Here is a 20362-nt window from a genome sequence, read left to right as displayed (position 1 = left end):
TGCTAATAATAATTTTGTCTTCAATCAGGGAAAGACAAATCTAATATTGTTAATAAATCATATGATACAGAAATAAAGTGAAATCTACTTCACTTATATAATGAAAAGAATTTAAGCAGGGAAAAAAGATCATACAGTAAATAGAGACATAAAGTCAGTTTCTGCTTTTATTTCCTTGAAACATGGGTGACTCAAATTCTGAAATGCCTGAAGGTAGCGAATATAAAATAAAATACTAACCAAGCTACCAAGAACATGAAAACATGGCACCTTTCTAGTTAACATGTCTTAAACAGGACACACCTGCTGACTATTTGCAGCCTGGGACGACCACTTTGGATCAGAGCTATTACAGAACAACTCACAGAAAACGAGACCTTTTATCATTGTTTCTTCCAGATCTTAGAGATCTAAATTATGACCGAATAGAATAATTCTGGAAAGATACACAATAAATCAAAGAGAGTAGTTGCTTCTGCAGAGAAAAACTAGGAAGATCATAAAAAAAGGTTTGTTGTTGCTGTTGACGTTGTTGTTCTTGTTCTTAGTTAGTTGGTTGATTGGTTTTTACCATACACCCTTTAATGCATTCATTTTTAAAAGTTTATTATTTGTATGCTTTATTCCTTAAGAAAACATTTTTTAAGCACAAACCAAAAAATCTGAAAATATAAATAACAGATATCCATAGTAATTATAAACAATAAAGAACAAAAGACTAAATAGATGAGTAGATGAAAGAACTGAAAACTCCACAGATGCAGCAAAAAAAGTAGTAGGAAAGAAGTTTATAGTGATAAACACCTACATTAAAAAAGAAGAAATTTCAAATAACCCAACTTTGCACCTTAAAAAACTAGAAAAAGGACAAACACCACCAAAAGTTAGCAGGAAAAAACAATAAAGACTATAGTAAAAATAAATAAAATAGAGACTAGAAAACAATTTTTTTTCAAAAAAGCCAATAAGATTAAAGTCAACCAAAAAATTAACAATCAATTAAATACATTTATTAAAACAATTATAAAATAAAATATAAAATTTTATAAAATAAAATTTATTTTATCAATAAAATCAGAAATGAAAGAGGAGACATTACAACCAATATTACAGAAATAGGAAAGTATTAGAAGAGACTACTATAAACACTTATACTTTACAAACTGTAAAATCGGAAGAAAAAGGATAAATTTTTAGAAACAACTTAACAAAATTGCATCATAAAGAAACAAAAAATCTGAAGAGACCTATATCTAGTAAGAAAATTAAAGGTCAGAAAAGATAATTGACTTACTCAGGATCAAACAGCTCTTAAAAAATAATTTGGAGTAAAATAAAACCAGGAAGCCAATAAAATTGTTGTAAAACTTGGAAACCTTGGAGGTAAAAGAGGGCCTGCTAGAAGAGGGAAGAAAGACAGGAATTGGAAGGCAGTGAAGGGTGTAGACCCTGGAACTGACCCTCTGATTACTTTTTAGCTCTGTGTCCTTGGTACTCAATTTCTCTTTATTATTAACTTTATAAAATTGTATGAAGGCCAGTACCCTAACACAGAAGTACAACATGATAAAGGTGATAATAATAATAACTATGGTAATAACTTCAAATCATTCAATGCATACTACATATATATTCTCACGATATTCCTATCATGTAGGAAGTGAGCATTTTACAGAGGAAGAGACGAGGGCACAAACATGTGAAACAAACTTGCCCATGGTCTCACAGCTTGTAAATGGTAGAGCCAGGTTCCAGGCATTGATGTTTGCTGGCTCTGTCCATTCTACTCAGTCTCCTTCAGGATCCTCCTGCCCTTAATGGTCATATTCACCTTGCTAAGACTCAGGTCTGACAAACACCTCTTTTGAGCCAATATATGTGAACAGATTTCCATAGAACAGAAGGTATATTCAAACACAAGACAAATCAAAATAGGCAAAAAAAAAAAAGAACATTCAACAAAAAAAGGAAAGAGCAACCAACAAGTATGAAAATAGATATCCCATTACAACATCATTAGGATATTAAAGGTCAGAAAGAGAGATGTGCCATCTAGAGACTGACTAACCAGGTGTCTTATCATTTGTATGCCTTCAGTTGTCAAAGACTTACTCATTTTATCAATATTGGGCATTAGAGTACTCCATGTCTGTAAATATTCAGCTCTAAATCCATCCATGGAAAACAAAATAACTGGTGGCAGGTCAAATCTAAAAATGGAAGTAAAAAATCCGTTCATTATTTTGATTGTAAAAAAATGAAAGATACTTACAATTCTCTAAATTAGAAAATGCTTAGAAAGTACAGTAAGAAAGTAGTTCTAGGTCAAGTTTTCCTTTCTATTTTTTAAAATTGTTATCTCCCTTAACAATCAGTACTTCTAATATTTTAGTAATCTAATAAAATGGACATATTCCTTTTTAAAAGTGTTACATAAATTATCTAGGTCTTTCAACTTTGAGATCTAGTACCATTTTAGTTCTAGAGTTTAGAGAGGTTTGGCTAACCTACTTTATTTTCACTTACTCCTTGGCATTGGCTATCTATGACACCCAGTTATACTGTGTATGAAATTTCTCTAGCGCTGAGAGTTTATAATGACAAGGCAGTGTGCTATGGAGAAAAGGGAAGGTTTTCAACCTCAAAAAGGCTTAAGTCCAATTCTCAGTTTTGTTCGTTACCATTTATTTAACCCTAAGCAGTCACTCAACCTCTCAAAACTTGATTCCGACCCACTCGCCTAATACTTTAGAATCATTACAAATAGCACATTAATATCATTGTGTCATCTGAACTATATTTAGCATTTAACAGTGGTAGGTACACATGGAGCTAATTAAATGTCGTCTTACAAGAGAGATTAGCAGCATGCAAGCAAAGCACTAACAAAACATCACGAGAAATGAGATTCTATACTGAAGATCTTTCATGATCCTGAAGAAAGCAATGGTTACTGAATTCAATGCACAAACTCAAAAATTATAAAAGTTGCAATTATTCTACAATCTTCTGGATATAATTAGGATATAAAATTTAGGATCTCTGTAGTTTATGAGATGTTTTATTATTCTAAAGTTCTACATTTTTTACTTTATTCTAATATCTCAGGATATTAATATTAACCTCAAAAGCATTACAATCTCTTCATAGACTAGTGTTTAAGTTAAAATGAGAAAAGATTAACTTTTGGGTTATAGCCAGAGACAGTCATTTTTTTTATTCAATATTTTGTTCACTTGTAAAATTTTACTTGTATTTTACATACACACACACGTATTTCAAATGTATAGTTTCATAAGTTTTTCTTAACTCAAGTCCACTGTGTAACCATCACCTACAAAAAGAAACAGAATACTGCCAAACACTAGAATCCTCCCTTTGTGCTCCCTTCTAGTAGCGAACCACAGCCCAATGAAGGGCGATCAGTATTCCAACAACATAGATTAGTTCTGCCTATTTTTATACTCGGATGAAAAAAAAAAAAAAAAAAAAAAAAAAATTATATAGTATGTATTTTGTTGTGTCTAGCTGCTTTTACTTAACATTATATTTGAAGTTTATTCATATTTTTGCATGTAGTTGTTGATTATTCATTCTCATAGCTGTCTACTATTTCAGCAAATGAATAAATGGCTTATTCATTCTACTATTGACAGGCATTGAAGTACTTTCCAGTTTTACTTTCCAGTTATTGTGAATAGCAATTATAGACAAAGGAAACTTATTTAAAGTTCCAAATATAGTGCATGCAAGTTAGCATGTAAAAGAAATTATTTTCAACTCTGTGCTCAGAGTTTGAAATTTTTGAACAAAACATACTTTTCTAAGAAATTTGGTTAGAATAAGTCTTTAAATATTCTGACAAACACTCAATATTATGATAAATAAAATTCTAAATGCTGAAACTAGCTAAAGAAAGAAAAATAATTTTAGATTTTTTAAAATGTGCTTGAGTAAAGCTAGAAAAAATATCAGCATAGCCATCTAATTATACATCATGAAAGAAATTGTGAGGAGAATCTGGAGGACAAGTCTATTTGCCTTCTCAGAATATGAATTTATTATGAAATAATTCATTTACACTAAGAATAAAGGCACAAAGAAATTACAATTCTCATCTAGGGTTTGAAATTGGTAAATAAACAGGAGGGGTTAAGGGCTGGATGTGAGTACAGGGTACTATTCCAGTACATAGGAAGATGTCAGATTCAGTCTTTGTAAGGTGACAGTAGGCTCTCCCTGGGGGGATGATATGTGAACTGAGCCCTAAAGAACAAAAAGAAATAATATGAAAGAGCAGAGAGCTAATGTTTTAGTCAGGGCAAGAAAATACATTGTACAAAAACTTGTGTGAGAGGTATGATACAACAGAAAATATTGGGTTAAAAAATAATAAAATAGAAAAACCCCCACAAAACAACACAACAAAACAAGCAAACAAAATAACAACAGAAAAAAAAACCCATAAGAGAATATGGAGTATGATTCCATTTATATGAAATTTAAAAATAGGAATGTATGGTGATAGAAATCTGAACATGAGGCATCTGATGCGATGGAATATTCTATATCTTTGAAATATTCTATATCTATAGGTTACACAAATTTCTAAATTTCTAAATTTCATTATATTGTTCACATAAGAGTGAGCATTTCAATGTCTACGAATTATACCTCAAAAATAAAAATCAAAAATTGGGACTGCTTTAATTGTGATTTGTAAAAAAATCCATCAAGAAATTAAAGAGGTATATTTTAATTTGTGATTGAAAGCACTTATTTTTTTTCAGAAAGTCATATTTCTAAATATATCATCAAAATAAACTTGCAGCTTAAAAACAGGGTCAATCATCTTTAGGATTGAAATGTTAACAAAAAAGGGACTATGTAATAAACCTGACAACCTGTGGTGGAGAGGCGGGGGGCAGAGGTGAGAAGGGCATATGGAAGGCCTGACAAGCTCAGTGACCAAAAGTAACCACACAGGATGGGTCTGATCACTAATTCCTAACTGGGTAGGTCAGAGAGCTGTAGTCACCTTCCCGGCCCATAACTTCCTTAGCAAAGGTCAACCTTCACCTTAAGGGAACTCTGTCCATTGTTCTTATGCATACAGGATAACATACCTTTGAAAAGTCAGAGTAATTTTCTTTTCTAAATCTCTCCAAGACACAACACCACCAGAGCATGAGACCACAGAACCCCTCATTATTACCGTGTTCCCTGTATACCATCACTATGTACTGTAAATATTAATTAACTATCCTATACCTGCCAATGTAAGGAAGTATGTGTTTCTCCAGTTTGCTTTCTATCCAAACCTTCTGCCTCCTTAATCTACCACCAACAGATTTCATGTAACCTTCCTCACATCTTCTCCTTTGATTCCAATGTATAAAATGAGCTGCAAAAATGCCATTCTTCAGAGCATTTTCTCAATCCATTAAGAGTTTTCTTCTGGGCATGTCCTCGAACTTTTAGCTCAAATAAACTTATAAAACTTATAAAACTTGGACATTATTTCATCAAAAATTCTTACATGAAATCTCCTGAACTTATTATTATTATCATTATTATTATTATTACTCCAGTTTTATAGATGCTCAGAGAAGTTACTAGTGCAAAACCAACACTCAAATTTGAGTCTCTTTTTTGTTCTAAATTTGTTATTCTTCCACTCAGAAGAGGGCAACTGGATCTGAGGATTGGGTTAGATCAAAGTAGCATGGTACTAAAACAGACATGTTATCTTCACCCAATTTTTTAAATGAAATAATGCTATCTAAAATGCCTCCACTGATTCTATAGCCAGATACTCCTTTCTTCTGCTGCTGCTTAATTAACATTTCCCACTGCTTGGGCCAAAGTGAAGTAGGTGAAGGGCAAAGGGGCAGCTGGAGGAAAGGGGACATCCACTCTTGACTAGAAGGTGATTTAGAGCACATTTCCAGAGCCAGGTAGTTGGGGGAGCAGCCATCACAACCACGTGGAGGAGATGCATGAGAGGGGTGGGAGTGAGGGGTGTGACCTCACATGTTCATCACCCATGCCCGCCTGCAAAAGTCCTCCTTATCCATCCTTCAAGGTCAACCTTTCATTGTGAGGCCTTCAGTAGACAAAACTCTTTCCCTTTCCTCAGTAACAATAAATTCAAAGTATCAGGATGTTAACAGAAAAGAATTCTGGCTGGAGTAATTTAGATCTAAATTCTAGTCCTGATCATAGGACTTTGTGGGAATGTTAGTATAAATATTTTACCAATTTTTTAGTCATTCTTGTAAGACATGAATGTAATAAATTAATATAAAAATGCTTTGTAAACAATAAAGCAAACAACAGTCACTTATGAGTTTGAGCCACAAGGAATCTTATCTTCTGTTAACTTTTTTGTTCTAAAATGTAAACAAAGTGAGGAAAATTTTATACTGCCTCTCAATTACATTTTCATGTGCCATCTGTTAAAGAAAGATAAAATTCCCCACATCATTCTCACCCTGCGGGACACTGAGACTTCTGGTCTGTATCACACGTGGCTTCCACCCATGGGGTTTCTCCTGAAAAGCATAAGATCAAAATTTTCAGACTGCTGCACCACAGACAATAAAAGAGAAACAAATGTTCAATGGGCATGAACTTTCCAAACCACAATTTGTGTTACTCCAGCAACTAAATTTTTCCAGAACATGTTAAGTGCTATTTCACGTGTTGGCAAAGTGAGTGCCTCTAGTGATTGGTACAGATCAGTAGTTTACACTAATGAAATACCAGGAAGCCCATCTGTACCAAGAAAAACAAATGGAATTCCTTTAGTTTTAGGAAAAAGACAATGTCTTTTCTTGTTTTTTTAATAATGTTTTTACCTCAGGGACAATATTTTCCCACTGTTATAAGAAATGAGTTTAATAAATATAGATATATGATCTTAAAAAAGAGAAAAGAAAGCAAGAAAACAATAAATAACCAATGATAATAATTGATGTTAATTGGGGAAGATTGAATAAATGTTTAAGATCTTAGCTAAAAAATTCTTATTCCATAGATGTTTCTATTTATTGAACATTGAGCTAATTAATGAAGTATAAATGATAGAATATGAATGCCATCATTTGCAATCCCAATGGATCTAGGCAATGATTACCAATGGCTAAAACACCCCCCCAAAAAAGAGACAAGCCACAAGATTTGCCTCTTGATGGAAGTAACAACACTATCTATGAACTATACTTGAAAAATAAATAAATTGTACTTGAATCACAATAGTCATCAGGTTCTAACTACCAATTTGTAGGGGATGTAAAGGATGACAAACTGCCTATAACAGAGGATACAACTGACTGGAAAATTCTGCTGGACAAATGACCCCATTTCTCCAACATGTAAATTGTAAAGGGTAAAAAAAAATGAAGAGAGAATCTACTTTTAAAGGACTTGTAATATATTAGCCAATTGCTATGTATGGGATCTATTTAGATCTTACTTCAAATAATCTTTTAAATATTATGAAATGCACAGAAAATATTGAACACAATGGATAGTTTATGACAAATGATTATCAACGATATGATATAAATATATCAACTAGATATATTAATGGTATTATAATTTTGTTGAATCCTCATCCTTTTTAGATATATACTAAAAATATTTACAGATAAATGTATTAACTCTGGGATTTGCTTTGAAATAATCTAAAATTTGGGGAGGGAGGTTAGGGGGAATATAAAGAGTATATTTTGTTAAGAAAAACATCCAAAACTTGAAAATAAGCAAAAGGAAGACTGATCACTAAATTCTGTTTCAATGTCACACTGAGAATTATCTTAAAAGCCCACATACAGATTATCTAATTACCTAGTAGTATATACCTTTATCTAGCTTATTCTTTACCATTCATTTTTTGACTCAGTCAGGGTAGCAATTAACTGGAAGAAAACTAATAGCAGTATAACTGATTCTTGTTTGATAGCAAATAAATTATTTTATACAAATGGAAATTATTTCTGTCCCACCAAAAGTTACATTTTCAGTCATTTTATTCCAACATTCATTCAGTCTTATGTATACTCAGTCTCTTCAAATCTTTTGAGACAACATCCCAGTTGGTTACCTCATTAATGTGTTAATAAATCTTTGATGTGTTCACTTTATATTTAGATGAGGTTAGTGTTCTTATCTTTTTGAAAATTATAGTGTGTCAGAATGAGACAAGATGGGCCATGAGTTGATCACTGCTGAAGCTGGGTGATGGACGTGTGGGGAAAACAACATACTATTCTCTCCTTTATACATTTTAGAAATTTATAATAAACTTTTTTAAAATTCTAAACTTAAAATAAAAGGTGACCAGCTGGTTTCTTACACAAAATTTATTTAAATCTCCTCAAACAGCTGTCTTAAGATATAATTTGGCAAGAATCACTTAACTTATTTAAATATAATGTTAATTCTTAGAGTAAAAGAAATATTTACCTTTGTTTAAAAAATAAATAGAAATAATTAAATTAACTCTAGCAAAGTAACCAATTAGTGGTAATCATAAACTTCAACACTGCTTATAATAATTACTTTAGTTTCTGTTAAACTGTGCAATATTGTGCAATGTTTTCAGTGGAAAATTGTATTACATGACCTGTTGATCAGTCTTGAGATAAAAAGCTAAGAGTAATAAAATTTGGGTAAAAGTCAGGAGAATATAGAAATCAGAGACAAACTCATAGAGAAATAAGCAAACTAGAAACCACACTTCCCTTTGTGAATTTAGAGAAAATTTTAATAATACAATATTAGCTATATCTAACACTGTATCAAAATATCAAATGATTATTATTTAAAAAGAGTTATCATTCCAGGCTTTCGTTTTTTTCATTTTCCTATCCCATTGCCTTTTTTAGCTGATCTTCAATTATATTTTGTATAAAAACTTATCAACTGTTAGTATAAAACCTATTTTTATTAAGGGATTATATAGTTAATGTTTCTTCAATAGCATCTTCCTCTTATTTAAAAATATCAGAATTAAACCTGATATTTTTTGTCTAAAAATATGAAAAGCATTAGTTAGCCCAATTGCATGTGGTGTTATGAAAAGGGGAGTTGATAGCTTGAAACAATTTTGTTGCTATGAGTATATGTGCTTTTTTTTTTTTTTTTTTTTTGTAAATCTCATCAGATGTTCAAAGGGATTGGTGATTTAAAAAAAAAAAAAAAAACAAAAAAAACGACATAATTTATAAAGTGCCAAGCAGCTGGAATCAGGAGTTAAATGACCTGGAGTCTAATCTTGGCTTGGCACTAACTCCCTAAGGGTCCTAAATCAGTAATTTAACCACTCAGGACACAGTTGTTTCAACAATAACACTCATTTAACAAACCGACGTTTGGGCCAGATAACCTCCTTCATGATATTTTAACCATAAGATCCAGTGTCTCAAACCACACATATGTCTAGCATAGACACTGGACTGAAAAAAACCTTGCTTTACAGTCAAATATGGAATTTTAATAATTCTATTTTTTTCCTATAATATTTCCCTTTCTCTAGAGCACCTGAACCACATTTCTTCCAACAGTATACAGATTTTATCTTCTTTTCTATATGGAGTCACTAAAGGTTCTCTGACTTGTTTTAAATTTTGCAGCCTAGGTCAACTCTAGAGTCACTAAATTCACAGAGGCAAATGGGTCAACATTCTCTGCTTACCTTGGCAAACACTCTTGTAGTCAACGCAGCAGTCCTTCCTCTGCAAACAGTCATCCGAACAAGAACAAAGTCTGGATTCTAGTCTGGTCTCTCCACAACGAAATTTATTGCATGTCCATATTTGAGCTGTAGAATTACATGAGCATTTAACTTATTTTAAGTATTCAATACCAAAAATATAAATTTCGTGCATTTCTCTATGTATTGTTATACAGTCAAATTCTTGGTTTATCTGCATTCATAAATGAAAACACATGATACAAAGGAGGGTCAATCCATCACTTTCCTTCATTTGGCATGGGTGACAGAGAGGAATGCAGCTTTCCAAGCTGCAGCTCTGGTCTACCTAGCAGATACGCCTCTGAGATTGGAGCAACTCTGAAAGCTGGTCATATTTCCACCCAGGAGCTACTGATGATAAAGAACCACTAACCTTGAGTGATTGTTGTCACCCAAGAGTAGCTTTGCCCAGCCTTGTCTTGGGACAGGCAGCAAGGAAGAGCCAGTGACAACAGAAGTAACATGAATGGTCAGGTCTATAAGAATGTAGGCAGGTCAGGCTCCCATCCTAGCTGAGAGTGACAAAAATGGTAGATCAGCTCCCCACCATGCCACTGGTGTTCTCCCAGGCTAAGTACTTAAGTATGAAGTAGTTTAAATTAATCTCAATGCTAAAAACAAGAGGCTGGACTAAGGCTGATTCTTAGTGACACCTCCTAGAGAAAAGTGACCAAAATCGACATTGGCCCTGTGCTTAGACAGGTATGTTGGACGATAAGAAAAGATTTTTTGGAACTAAGTGAAAGGAATATAAATCTTATCCATATCAGGTTATTACTCCCCCTCTTGCCCTTTTCACAGAGCATAATGTAAGGCAAACTGCTGTTTAAGCCTCCCAGTTTTGATACTTTGTTATGGCAGCCCTAGCAAATTAATACACAAGGTATGTGGTGAGCATCTGGACATGCATTAATTATATTACAACCAACATGATGATAAACTTATTCTTGGAATTCATACTTGATTTCACACAGGTGTCTTCAAAATCCCAGCAGCAGTTGCTTCGGTTTTTACATTCTGTATCACACTGGCAGCCATCCAGTGCTCTATATGAAGAATCAAAGCATCTTTTCCTGCAGCTTCCTGTAGAGTGAAGAAAACGAGGAAACCAGGGCTTAGAAGTTATCCAATATCTCATAGCTAGATGGTGGGAACACAGAAGTACCTAGCACAAACTCAGAGAGACAAATAGGTAATTTTCATTGCACTGCATAATCTGTCAGTGTAAAGTGATAAATAATGAGTGATAAACGATGAATGATTTTTCCCCAGGACCCCAAAGAGGTTCCAGATTCGGAGATACCAGATATCATCAGGTGAGGGTAGGAGGGACAGGCAGAGGTTAAATATAGTGAAATTGGTTTAAAGTCTGAAAGTGGAGCAGTGACTATATCCACCCCGTCTCCCACTCTAGAATAGAAAGATCATAATCTGGAGGAATTTAGGAGGAATAGATTTCATCACAGAGACAGTAGACATAGAGGATGGCTTTGATGAGAAAAGATGAACAAGCCTTACTCTTCAATGTGAATAGATTGTTACCAGACATTTGAAGATGGCAAAATAGCACCAACCATAAAAGACAGGAAAAAAAGAAAGAAAGAAAAAACTTAGTTGGAAAGAAAATAATACAGGGAGTGTAAGAGTTACACACACACACAAGCACACACAACTAATTTTGGGAGCCTCAGAAAAGAAGATATATCTAGGAAATAAGAAAGCAAGTTATAATTTAAAAAAGAGCAATAACATTCAGTGTGCTCTTGGAAATAAAAACATGAAGACAATAATGAAAAATTCAAGAGAAAAGTGTGGTGGGCAGAATAATGAAGGTGTCTTTATATAGGAAAGAACTCAAGTTATACGTTGCACGTGTCCTAGTTTAAGAAGCTACAGAATGATGTTTTTTAGTAAAATGAGGAAATAAAAAAAAGCAAGTAAGAGATCCAAAAAGTATAAGATCCAACACAATAGAGAGGCTCGAGAAACACCAACAAACCAAGAGAGCAACCAACACAGATTGGAGCAGTAAGACAGAGAAACAAAAATTAAAGTAAAAAATATCACTCTATATTCAAGCTTACACTGCTTGCTGAAAAGAAGAGAGCCAGATAATGCCAACGGTTGATAGGGGTGCATGGTGAAGTTAAGGTAGGCGGTGGCAGCCAACCTAGAAAGCAATCTGGAATTACCCAAGTTAAAATATAAACCCTAAGAACCAGGGCTTCCATTCCTGGGTATATAACAAAGCAGATCCTACACTGGCCTATAAGAGAACCTGCAGAATTTATGTGATATTAAAGTCAATCTGGATATTCAGTACCAGGAGAGAACACAGGTCAAGCGGCCCATTGGATACATGTCAAAGAGTACTACATAGCAAGTAGATAGACACATAAGAATGTATGCATGCTTAGCAGTTTAGATGGATCTTTAAAAATACTCAGTGAAAAAGTAAGAAGAAAACATCGATATACATTTACATAAAAGGTTTTTACATTTTTACATTCACTCTCCTTCTTTGAAACATTTTCCACTCTTGGCTTCCATGGGAAAATAATCTTGTGCCTTTCCCTCCACATTCCTGAGCACTTCTTCCTAGTCTCTTGTGTTCTTTATCTCTCACCTCCTCGATTCCTCAAGGCTGGCTTACCTCAATCACATTCCTTTAAACCCCGCATGTGATGCTGATAATCACATTGCAGGTCCCTGCCAGACTGCCCTTCTAAAGCTAGTTTCATATATCTATCTTCTTGACTTTTCTGCCTGGACATTTCCAATTTAACATATCCAAAACTAAGCTCTTAATTATTCTCCCCAAACCAGCTTTCTCTACAGTCTCCCCCAGCTCAGGTATGGAAACGCCATTATTTTCAGACATTCATGCCAAAAGACATGCAGAGGTCATTCTTGACTCCTCTCTTTCTCGCTTCATACTCAATCTGTCAATAAAATCTATCTACAATGTCATAATCCAACTACTTCTCACCAGGTGAAACGCTACCACCCTGATCCAAGACATAAAGCTTGTCTGTATTGTTGCAAGTATTGCCTAATTCATCTCTCTACTTAGAGTTTCACTCCACCATTTATTCATAATACAGCAGCTTGAGTGATCATGTTGAAAACTAAAACATAGCATCTCAAAACCACCTATCAGTTCCAGTTCACACTCAGGATGAAAGCTGAAGACCACACTTTGGCCTACCAACCCGTCTGATCTAGCTCCCCTTGGTTGATCTCATTTTATGACTTCCCCTCTCTCTAGTCCTCTTAGTACTACCTCAATGATCTCCTTGTTATTCTTGAAATGAAACTTGCTAGGCTCCTGCTCTAGACCTTTGCACTTACTATTTCCTCTCGGATGGAATGTTCATTTCCAAAATATTCCTCATCCTCCCTTACTTCCTTTAGTTCTTTACACAAAGTTATTTCACACACACACTGCACCTCACCCTGACTCAATTCATATTTCCCTTTTCAGTTTTACTTATTCCTTAGCACTTTTCCCTGTCACTATATATATATTTACTTACTTATATTTTTATTGTCTGTCTTTCCTGCTATAATGTAAATCCTGAAGGATTTTTTTTCTGTTTGTCTGTTTTCTTCACCACTGTATCCAAGTAATTAGATTAGTACTAGCACATGGTTGGTGCTCGATTGTTAAAGAATAAGTAAAAAGTATGTGTACATAAAACAATAAAATTGTAAGAACTCAAACTAAGAAAAACTGGTTTAAAAAATCACACCAGAAAAAATACATCGTCTATAAAAAATGGGTTAATTGATACAGAGAATGGTAAAAATGGTCTAGGGTTGGAGATTAGATCAAAGTTGAGGGGATGAAAATGTTAAGGATACTGGCAAAGAAGGGCTGGACTTAAATACCAATGCTCTGGGTAGAAGGCAGAAGAAAGTGATGCCCGATAAGGGCTGATAGACCAAGATAAAAGGAAGAGGATAAGGGCAATACCTCTGGGAAGCCAGCCATTAGGTGTAGTACTGAAAGGAGAAAGAAGGCGAAAGAGCTGGAGATTTTGTTCAAATATTAGTACAAGCTTCTTGCTATTAAATTGTGATTTGTGGGACAAAATACCCAAGAAATGATGCCCACCTGTGAGCACTAACATAGAATACCGCCACAAAAATGACCTGCCAACATTTGTCAGATCTAAGACTGTTACTGTAGTTCAGAAATGAAACAACCAAGTGACCAGGATAAGAGAGTAATTTTGCAGTTAATATCCATCTTTTTGGTTCCACTGTGTTTCCATCTTATGCTAAGGGGTACTTAGTGTTTATTCATTCTTAAGTGAAAATATAACTGGAAAATTGTCAGTTAAACTCAACAAGAGTTTCCCTAATGAAGAACTGATAAGACTTTTCCCACTGGAGTCAAACTAGAAGTTAATCGGCCAAATTGAAAAAGGAGATAAATTATCTAACATTTGACCCATTCTTCTCTTTAATAAAAGTATAAAAATAATACATAACAAGATTATAAAAAGTGTTTTTTATATAATCTTTGTAAATGGTTTATTTACTGTTCAAACTAGTGAGATACGGCAAAAGAGATGTGAGGTGTTTTGATATGTGGGGGTGTATATCTCCTACTTTTTTCTTTGCTTCTTATGAGGAAAAAAAATGTGAAGCTTTTATTTTGCACCTCATTTTAAAGATGTGGGACTGCTTAACCAAGAAATTATGAGATTTCAGGGAACAATACTCACGTGACATCAAGATGCAGGAAAATGGCAGGAGGTCCTGGGAAGGGAGCAATGAAGACTTTCAAGGCCAAATTTATTATTGGATATTAAAGATTAGAGTGGAAGTTGGGTCAGGAGTCTTTGGTCCAGTTATCAAAGTCCTCTATGAAATTAAGGAAAAGTAAGAGGAAAATATTGGAAATGCTATGACTCTCAAAAGAGCAGGGGGATGAGGGCAAAAAGTAAAGTCCATAAATGACAGCAAAGAATACTAATCACAGATGTGGGTTCCTGATAAGTGGAGTTGAGAGAAAGAGAAGCTAGTAGGAGAGTGCTACGTGTAGAAGAGAGGAGACTCAGGGGAGAGGGGGCGAAGGGGAGGAGAAAGAAGAAATAGGCAAATGTTGAGAAAATGCTGAGAGGTATACCTTGCCCATCTAGTTGTCTTAATCCAAGCACCAGGCCTAATCCAACTGTCATGAACACCAACAAAATAAGAAGAACCTATTACCAAAAAAGGAAAGTGACTTTTACAATTATATATGTATACACACACAAAAATCCAGATAACCACCCTCCCTCAGTAAATATGAAGGGCGCACAGTGTGTTGGTTATACATGATACCAGATCCAACGATGACAGAGGTACATAATTTTATTTAATGACAAAAAATAAGAAAGGTTTGGGAAGCATTTTAAAATACCATTTATTACAGACACCTGTTTGGAGATTATTTATCTAAAAGCCTTTCAAAAACTGTGAAATTGTTAACTGACTCATTACAGCCTGCAGGGTATTTTCCCCCCATTCTGTCCATCGGAGGACAATATTTAACGTACACACAACTATAGTGTTCAAATAACTAACTGGCAGATGTTCTGCTTTACTCTACATTCAAACAAATGACTTAGGACAGCTTGAAAGCTGTGTGACCAAAGATAGTGTATGTCATTCAGTATCGCTACTGCTGATAAAGCTCCTCAGTGTAGTGGACTTTATGATACGATTAGAATTAAATTGTGATATAATTAAAGAGAATTCTTCCCACTCACCTCTTTCCCCATCCATTAAGTTGATTGATAAGCATGCTGGATGAGAGAGCTTGAATAATATATGTTACCATAAAGAATATGAATGCAACAGATACACGAATTACTTAGAAGAGTATTTTACAGTACCAATAACGTTTGCTATAGTCTTTTAAATCACTTTCATGAAGAAAAAATACAGCATTAAATTTGCTTAGACAATAAAGACCTATATAAAATATTGATTTTTTTGTTTTCATTCTGATAATCAACTGAAAAATTAACATACCTAACTTTTATAATAGAAGTGAATTCAACAATTAGGAAATATGTTAAAATACTATGAAAACAATTTTCATATGAAGGCTCAAAGGTCACCCAAGGGTCAGTGACCTTCCGGCAGGTATTGATTCAGTGCAGAGATGGAAAGGAAAGGTGAACAGAAACAGTTATTAAATAACAGCATTTGCATTCCTTATGATTATTAAAAGTCACTGGTGACCAAGATTTGGAATTCTACGAAGAAACAAAACACTGGGAAACTTTCCTACCATAAACCTCATGCATCATAAATTTACAAACTGACATATTTCCGTGTACATCTTATCTTCAGTCCTCGGCAATTCAAGCTTGCTGGAGAAATAAACATCTAGCCGACTTTGTACTTATTTATGGCTTGCTCTCTGCATTATTCTGTAAGCTCCTTCGTATAAGAAAGCTTGTTTTAATCTCATATAATTATTCATTCTAAATATGTAATTTTGAATAAGTTACTTGATATTGAGGTGCATATATATCTTAAACTATCTTATCTACAAAGTGGAGAGGAGAGAATTCTGGACTTTGAAAATCACTGAGAACTCACCATTTGGCTTTAGCTTGGCTGAATAAAGAGTGCTGGAACACAGTAGATAACTTTAAAATTTTTAAATGAAACATATTAAAATTTGGAAACATTAGGGTACTTTTGAAATATTTTAAAATGTGATTTTGAAATATTGAACTTCTATTATATGTAATAGTAAACCACTAGAAGGATACAAAGAAGGGAAATAAATGATGCATGAGTTTTGCTCCCAAGGAGTTATGATTTCCTGAGTTTATAAGAGGATAAATATAATAAATGGCATAAGAGCTAACAGAGTTGCTCCAAAGTTCTAAGAAGGATTATAAATAAATAGAATATCTTGAGTATTTACTTTGTTATAGTCACTGGACTCAATGCTTACACATATTGTTTCATTTATTCCTTGAAACAATGCTTCAGTGAGAAAATGGTAGTGACATTAACTAAAGTAGGGAATTTAGGGGAAAACAGCAGCAGAATAGGTATGAAAAAATTATTCATTTGTTTTTGGCTCAAGGTACTCTATGAGGAGCCAGCAAGCAGGCACTTGAAATTGTATGACAGAAACTCAAGGAGAGATCAGAACTAGGAGCATATTTGGAGTTTCTGATATGACTCTTAAAATCATGAAAGAAAATGAGATTATCTAAAGGAAAGGTCTGTAGATAGGATTTGGTAGAAGATATTAATCTTTTGGAAAGAAAGATAAATTAGCCAAGAGAATGCAGATAACAAGAAAAGTCATAATGATGGGAATTTTAATGCAATTTCAGAAAAAAAGGAGAGAATAATTCAAAACAAGAAAATACTCAGCATTATTCATGTATTATTAGTTACTGGAGACTCAGGAAAAGGACAGGTTGAAGACTGGCTTTCAAGGGGGTTACTTAAGTGCAGTAAAAACTAGAGAACAGGGAATGGTTTCAGCGGTGAAAAAACCAGGGCAATAAGTAGAATTACCCTTTTCCTGAAAGTCTCATGGTAAAAATCAAGGAAACCTTTTTTTGTTTTTTTTTTTTTAAACAGGGATGATCTTACCATATAAGAACAAGAAAGAGAAAATAGGCAGAAGAGACTTTCTCTAGGAGTGAAGTAAAACAGGATAAAATCAATAGTTCAACAAAGAATGTAAAATACAGTAATTTTAATTTCTTATTCTCTGATCTGAAAATATCCACTCAATGAAAAGGTGACTTGGGAAGTAATTATAATCATGCTAAAATAACTGCTGCAAATTGTTCTGGCACAGTTCCCAACTTTTTAGATTGATCAAAGGTTCGTTTGTAGTTACTCACATTTTTTTATTTATAAAATATCAATAAAATATTAACTGCTTTAAAGTTATCGCAAGGGATAAAACTGAACACAATTACTTAAAACTTTACATTTAAGTAGTAACAAACAAATATAAGTAGGAAGTCATATATTTAACATGTCACAAAACTAGAAAGACTGAAAGAACTGTACGTAGCAATAAAGTAAAATAAAAATAAAACAAATAAACTTGTACTTACAATACAAATTATTTTATATTTCTTAACAGTGCTCTCCTTAACAGTCTTTTCCATTGGTAAAGTCAGCAGAGAATCCATTATTTAGCCGTATAAACCTGTTTTACCAGAGACAGATTACTCTTTCCTTTTTCTAGTCTGGCAAAGAGAAACTGTATGAGTTACATATGACTGACTTTTATCTGGGAAGATCACTGCTCTTTAGTGATTGGGCAATCAAGAGAGAAGAAAACAGTTGTAATAATAATAGTGTCAAGATATGAAAGTTTATTTCTAGTACACTTTAGATAACTGTGCTATCCTTACAGTTTACACTAAAAACATCTAAAACAAAAGACCTTGTTATCTAAGTTCCAGGGAGTTTCTATATTTATATAAACTTCCTGTCATAGTTGAAAACTAACATTAAAAATGCACTTTAACCATAGTAGAAATTCTAATTTTGCTAAATATATATATATATAGTAGTTAATTATATAATTATATTTTGCATTTTACAATGTTCACAATCTGACATGTTTTTATATGCATTACCTCATGTCAAACTTAACAATATGCCTTATAAACATGTTATCTCTATTTTGTAGGTGAGTTAAAGTAAACCTCTAATTATTTAAATTATGTTACTTGTCCTAATTCACAAATTTACTTGATGCCAAAAGTGAAACTGGAATACAAGTTTTCTATCTCCTCAAATCCAAGATTATTTTCGCTAACCAATTTAATGGGCTCTTTTCTTATTTATATAGATAACCAGAGGATTCTGATACATGTACTTATGATGAAAGAAGCTAAATTAATAGCAGTTTGGCCAAAGAGAGTTATAGTAAATCATGAATGTCAAGCCCTTCTTAGTTTAAATATCTGAAGGCAGTAATTCTCAAAGTGTGATTCTGTGGAACATTACTCCATGGTAACTTCTTTGGTAAATTAGGGCTTGAGAACTCTTTTATAAAATGAAGATTATAAAAATTCTGTATGCTGCAGTACATGCATTGGAAAACACTATTCTAAACCAGTCCAACTCTAAAAGTAGTGCAAAAATAAATAAATAAATAAGAAAAGAACCTACCCTAATAATACAATGATGCATAAATGTTAAGGATATTTCTGAAAATCATAACTAAATCCCTTTCTCTGTTATTGAAGTTTTTCCTGTTACTTCTCCCTTAAGGAAAAGTCTGCAGGGTAAGAGCCAGGTTTCCTTCTGTGACCTTGACGATTTGTACTATCCTTCCCCCCATTACTTCCTCAGTCCCGAATACCTCCACTTCACCAATTACACCCACCTATGGGCCTAACTAGTGGAAGCAACTGCATTCGTTGCTGTAGCGGAAGAAATTAGTTTTAAAACTAAAAGATGCCAAAAAGATCATCAATCCAGAATCTTCCAGACTTCTTTCCACAGACCACAGTGGTCTTTAAAATCACAAACGAACAAAAAGTGTATTTGAATAACTTTGGCAAGTGGTTCTTTACACTGGGTAAACTTAGAAACATCCAAAGTAGTTTTTTTTTTTTTTTAATTTCTAAAATTCCAAATCCCAGGTTTCACTTAAATTGAATTAGAATCTCCTGGAGTTTTGGCTAAGGAAGCAGTATTTTTTAAATATCCCTCCAAGTGATTTCATATGCAGTCAAGTTCAGTCTAAACACCTTTTTTAAGTGTTGCATGCACTTTTGAATTTCTTCTGAAAACATTTAACTCGGGTTTATTATCAAACTTGCCAATTTTGTAGGTAAGGTTGAAAGACCCCAGGGGTTTGATCACTTGTCCAAGATCACCTTGGCTAGAAACATCTTAGAAGTGAGATTTCATCAGGTCTTCAGGCTCCCACTTGAGGGAGTTCTGTTATTGTTGTTGTATCATACTGTTTATATAAAGAAAGATCATATCACAAGGATTACATCACAATTGGTCTCGAAATTAGGAGATTCCTAGGACTTATGACTTATAGTCATCTGACAAATGCCTTCAATTTTTCTAGGTTCTAATTGCCTATGTGCACATGTAATAATCTATCTAGTCTGCCTTGCCTCTGGTTCCTAGGGCTTCTGATCATATCTCCCTCTGTGGGATGGTTAGGTTTGCATGTGGACCTGGCTAGGCTCTAGCAACCAGTTACTTAATCAAACACTAATCTAGAGTATTGCTGTCACAATATTTTGTAGATATGGTAACATCTACAATGCATTGATTGTAAGTAAGGGAGATGACCATCAATAATGTGGGTGGGCTTCATCCAATCAATTAATAGCCTTAAGAGCAAAAACAGGTTTACCAGAGAAAAAGAAATTCTGCCTCAAACTAAAGCCTTAGCCTGATAACCCGCCTGCCCTCTGGATTTCGGACTGGCCAGCACCACAAATAAGTGAGCCCATTCTTCTCTCTCTCCCTTCCTCGCTTTCATCTCTGTCTCCACCTCTGTCTCTCCTGGTTCTCTTTCTCAGAGAACCCTGACTGAAATATTCTTTGGACACTTTCTCACATTTTTCCTTATTTTTA

The 20362-nt window shown here is 33.9% G+C and overlaps 1 protein-coding gene across 1 annotated transcript in view; it reads right to left on the bottom strand.

Moving 5' to 3' along the window:
• ENPP3 (ectonucleotide pyrophosphatase/phosphodiesterase 3) overlaps positions 1–18047 on the bottom strand; it is a 60467-nt gene extending 42420 nt beyond the window's left edge. The window contains exons 1-6 of the mRNA XM_016129407.2: positions 17860–18047; positions 14898–14973; positions 10721–10843; positions 9701–9826; positions 6494–6554; positions 2113–2210 (exon numbers count right to left, since the gene is read on the bottom strand). Coding sequence (XP_015984893.2) covers positions 2113–2210; positions 6494–6554; positions 9701–9826; positions 10721–10843; positions 14898–14973; positions 17860–17937 — 562 coding nt within the window. The 5' untranslated portion in view covers positions 17938–18047. The remainder of the gene's footprint in view (positions 1–2112; positions 2211–6493; positions 6555–9700; positions 9827–10720; positions 10844–14897; positions 14974–17859) is intronic.
• Between the last annotated feature and the right edge of the window lie 2315 nt (positions 18048–20362).

The sequence above is a fragment of the Rousettus aegyptiacus genome, unplaced genomic scaffold (assembly GCF_014176215.1).
Source record: "Rousettus aegyptiacus isolate mRouAeg1 unplaced genomic scaffold, mRouAeg1.p scaffold_m13_p_1, whole genome shotgun sequence".
Taxonomy (NCBI): Eukaryota; Metazoa; Chordata; class Mammalia; order Chiroptera; family Pteropodidae; genus Rousettus; species Rousettus aegyptiacus.
This window is presented reverse-complemented; position numbering and strand designations above follow the sequence as displayed.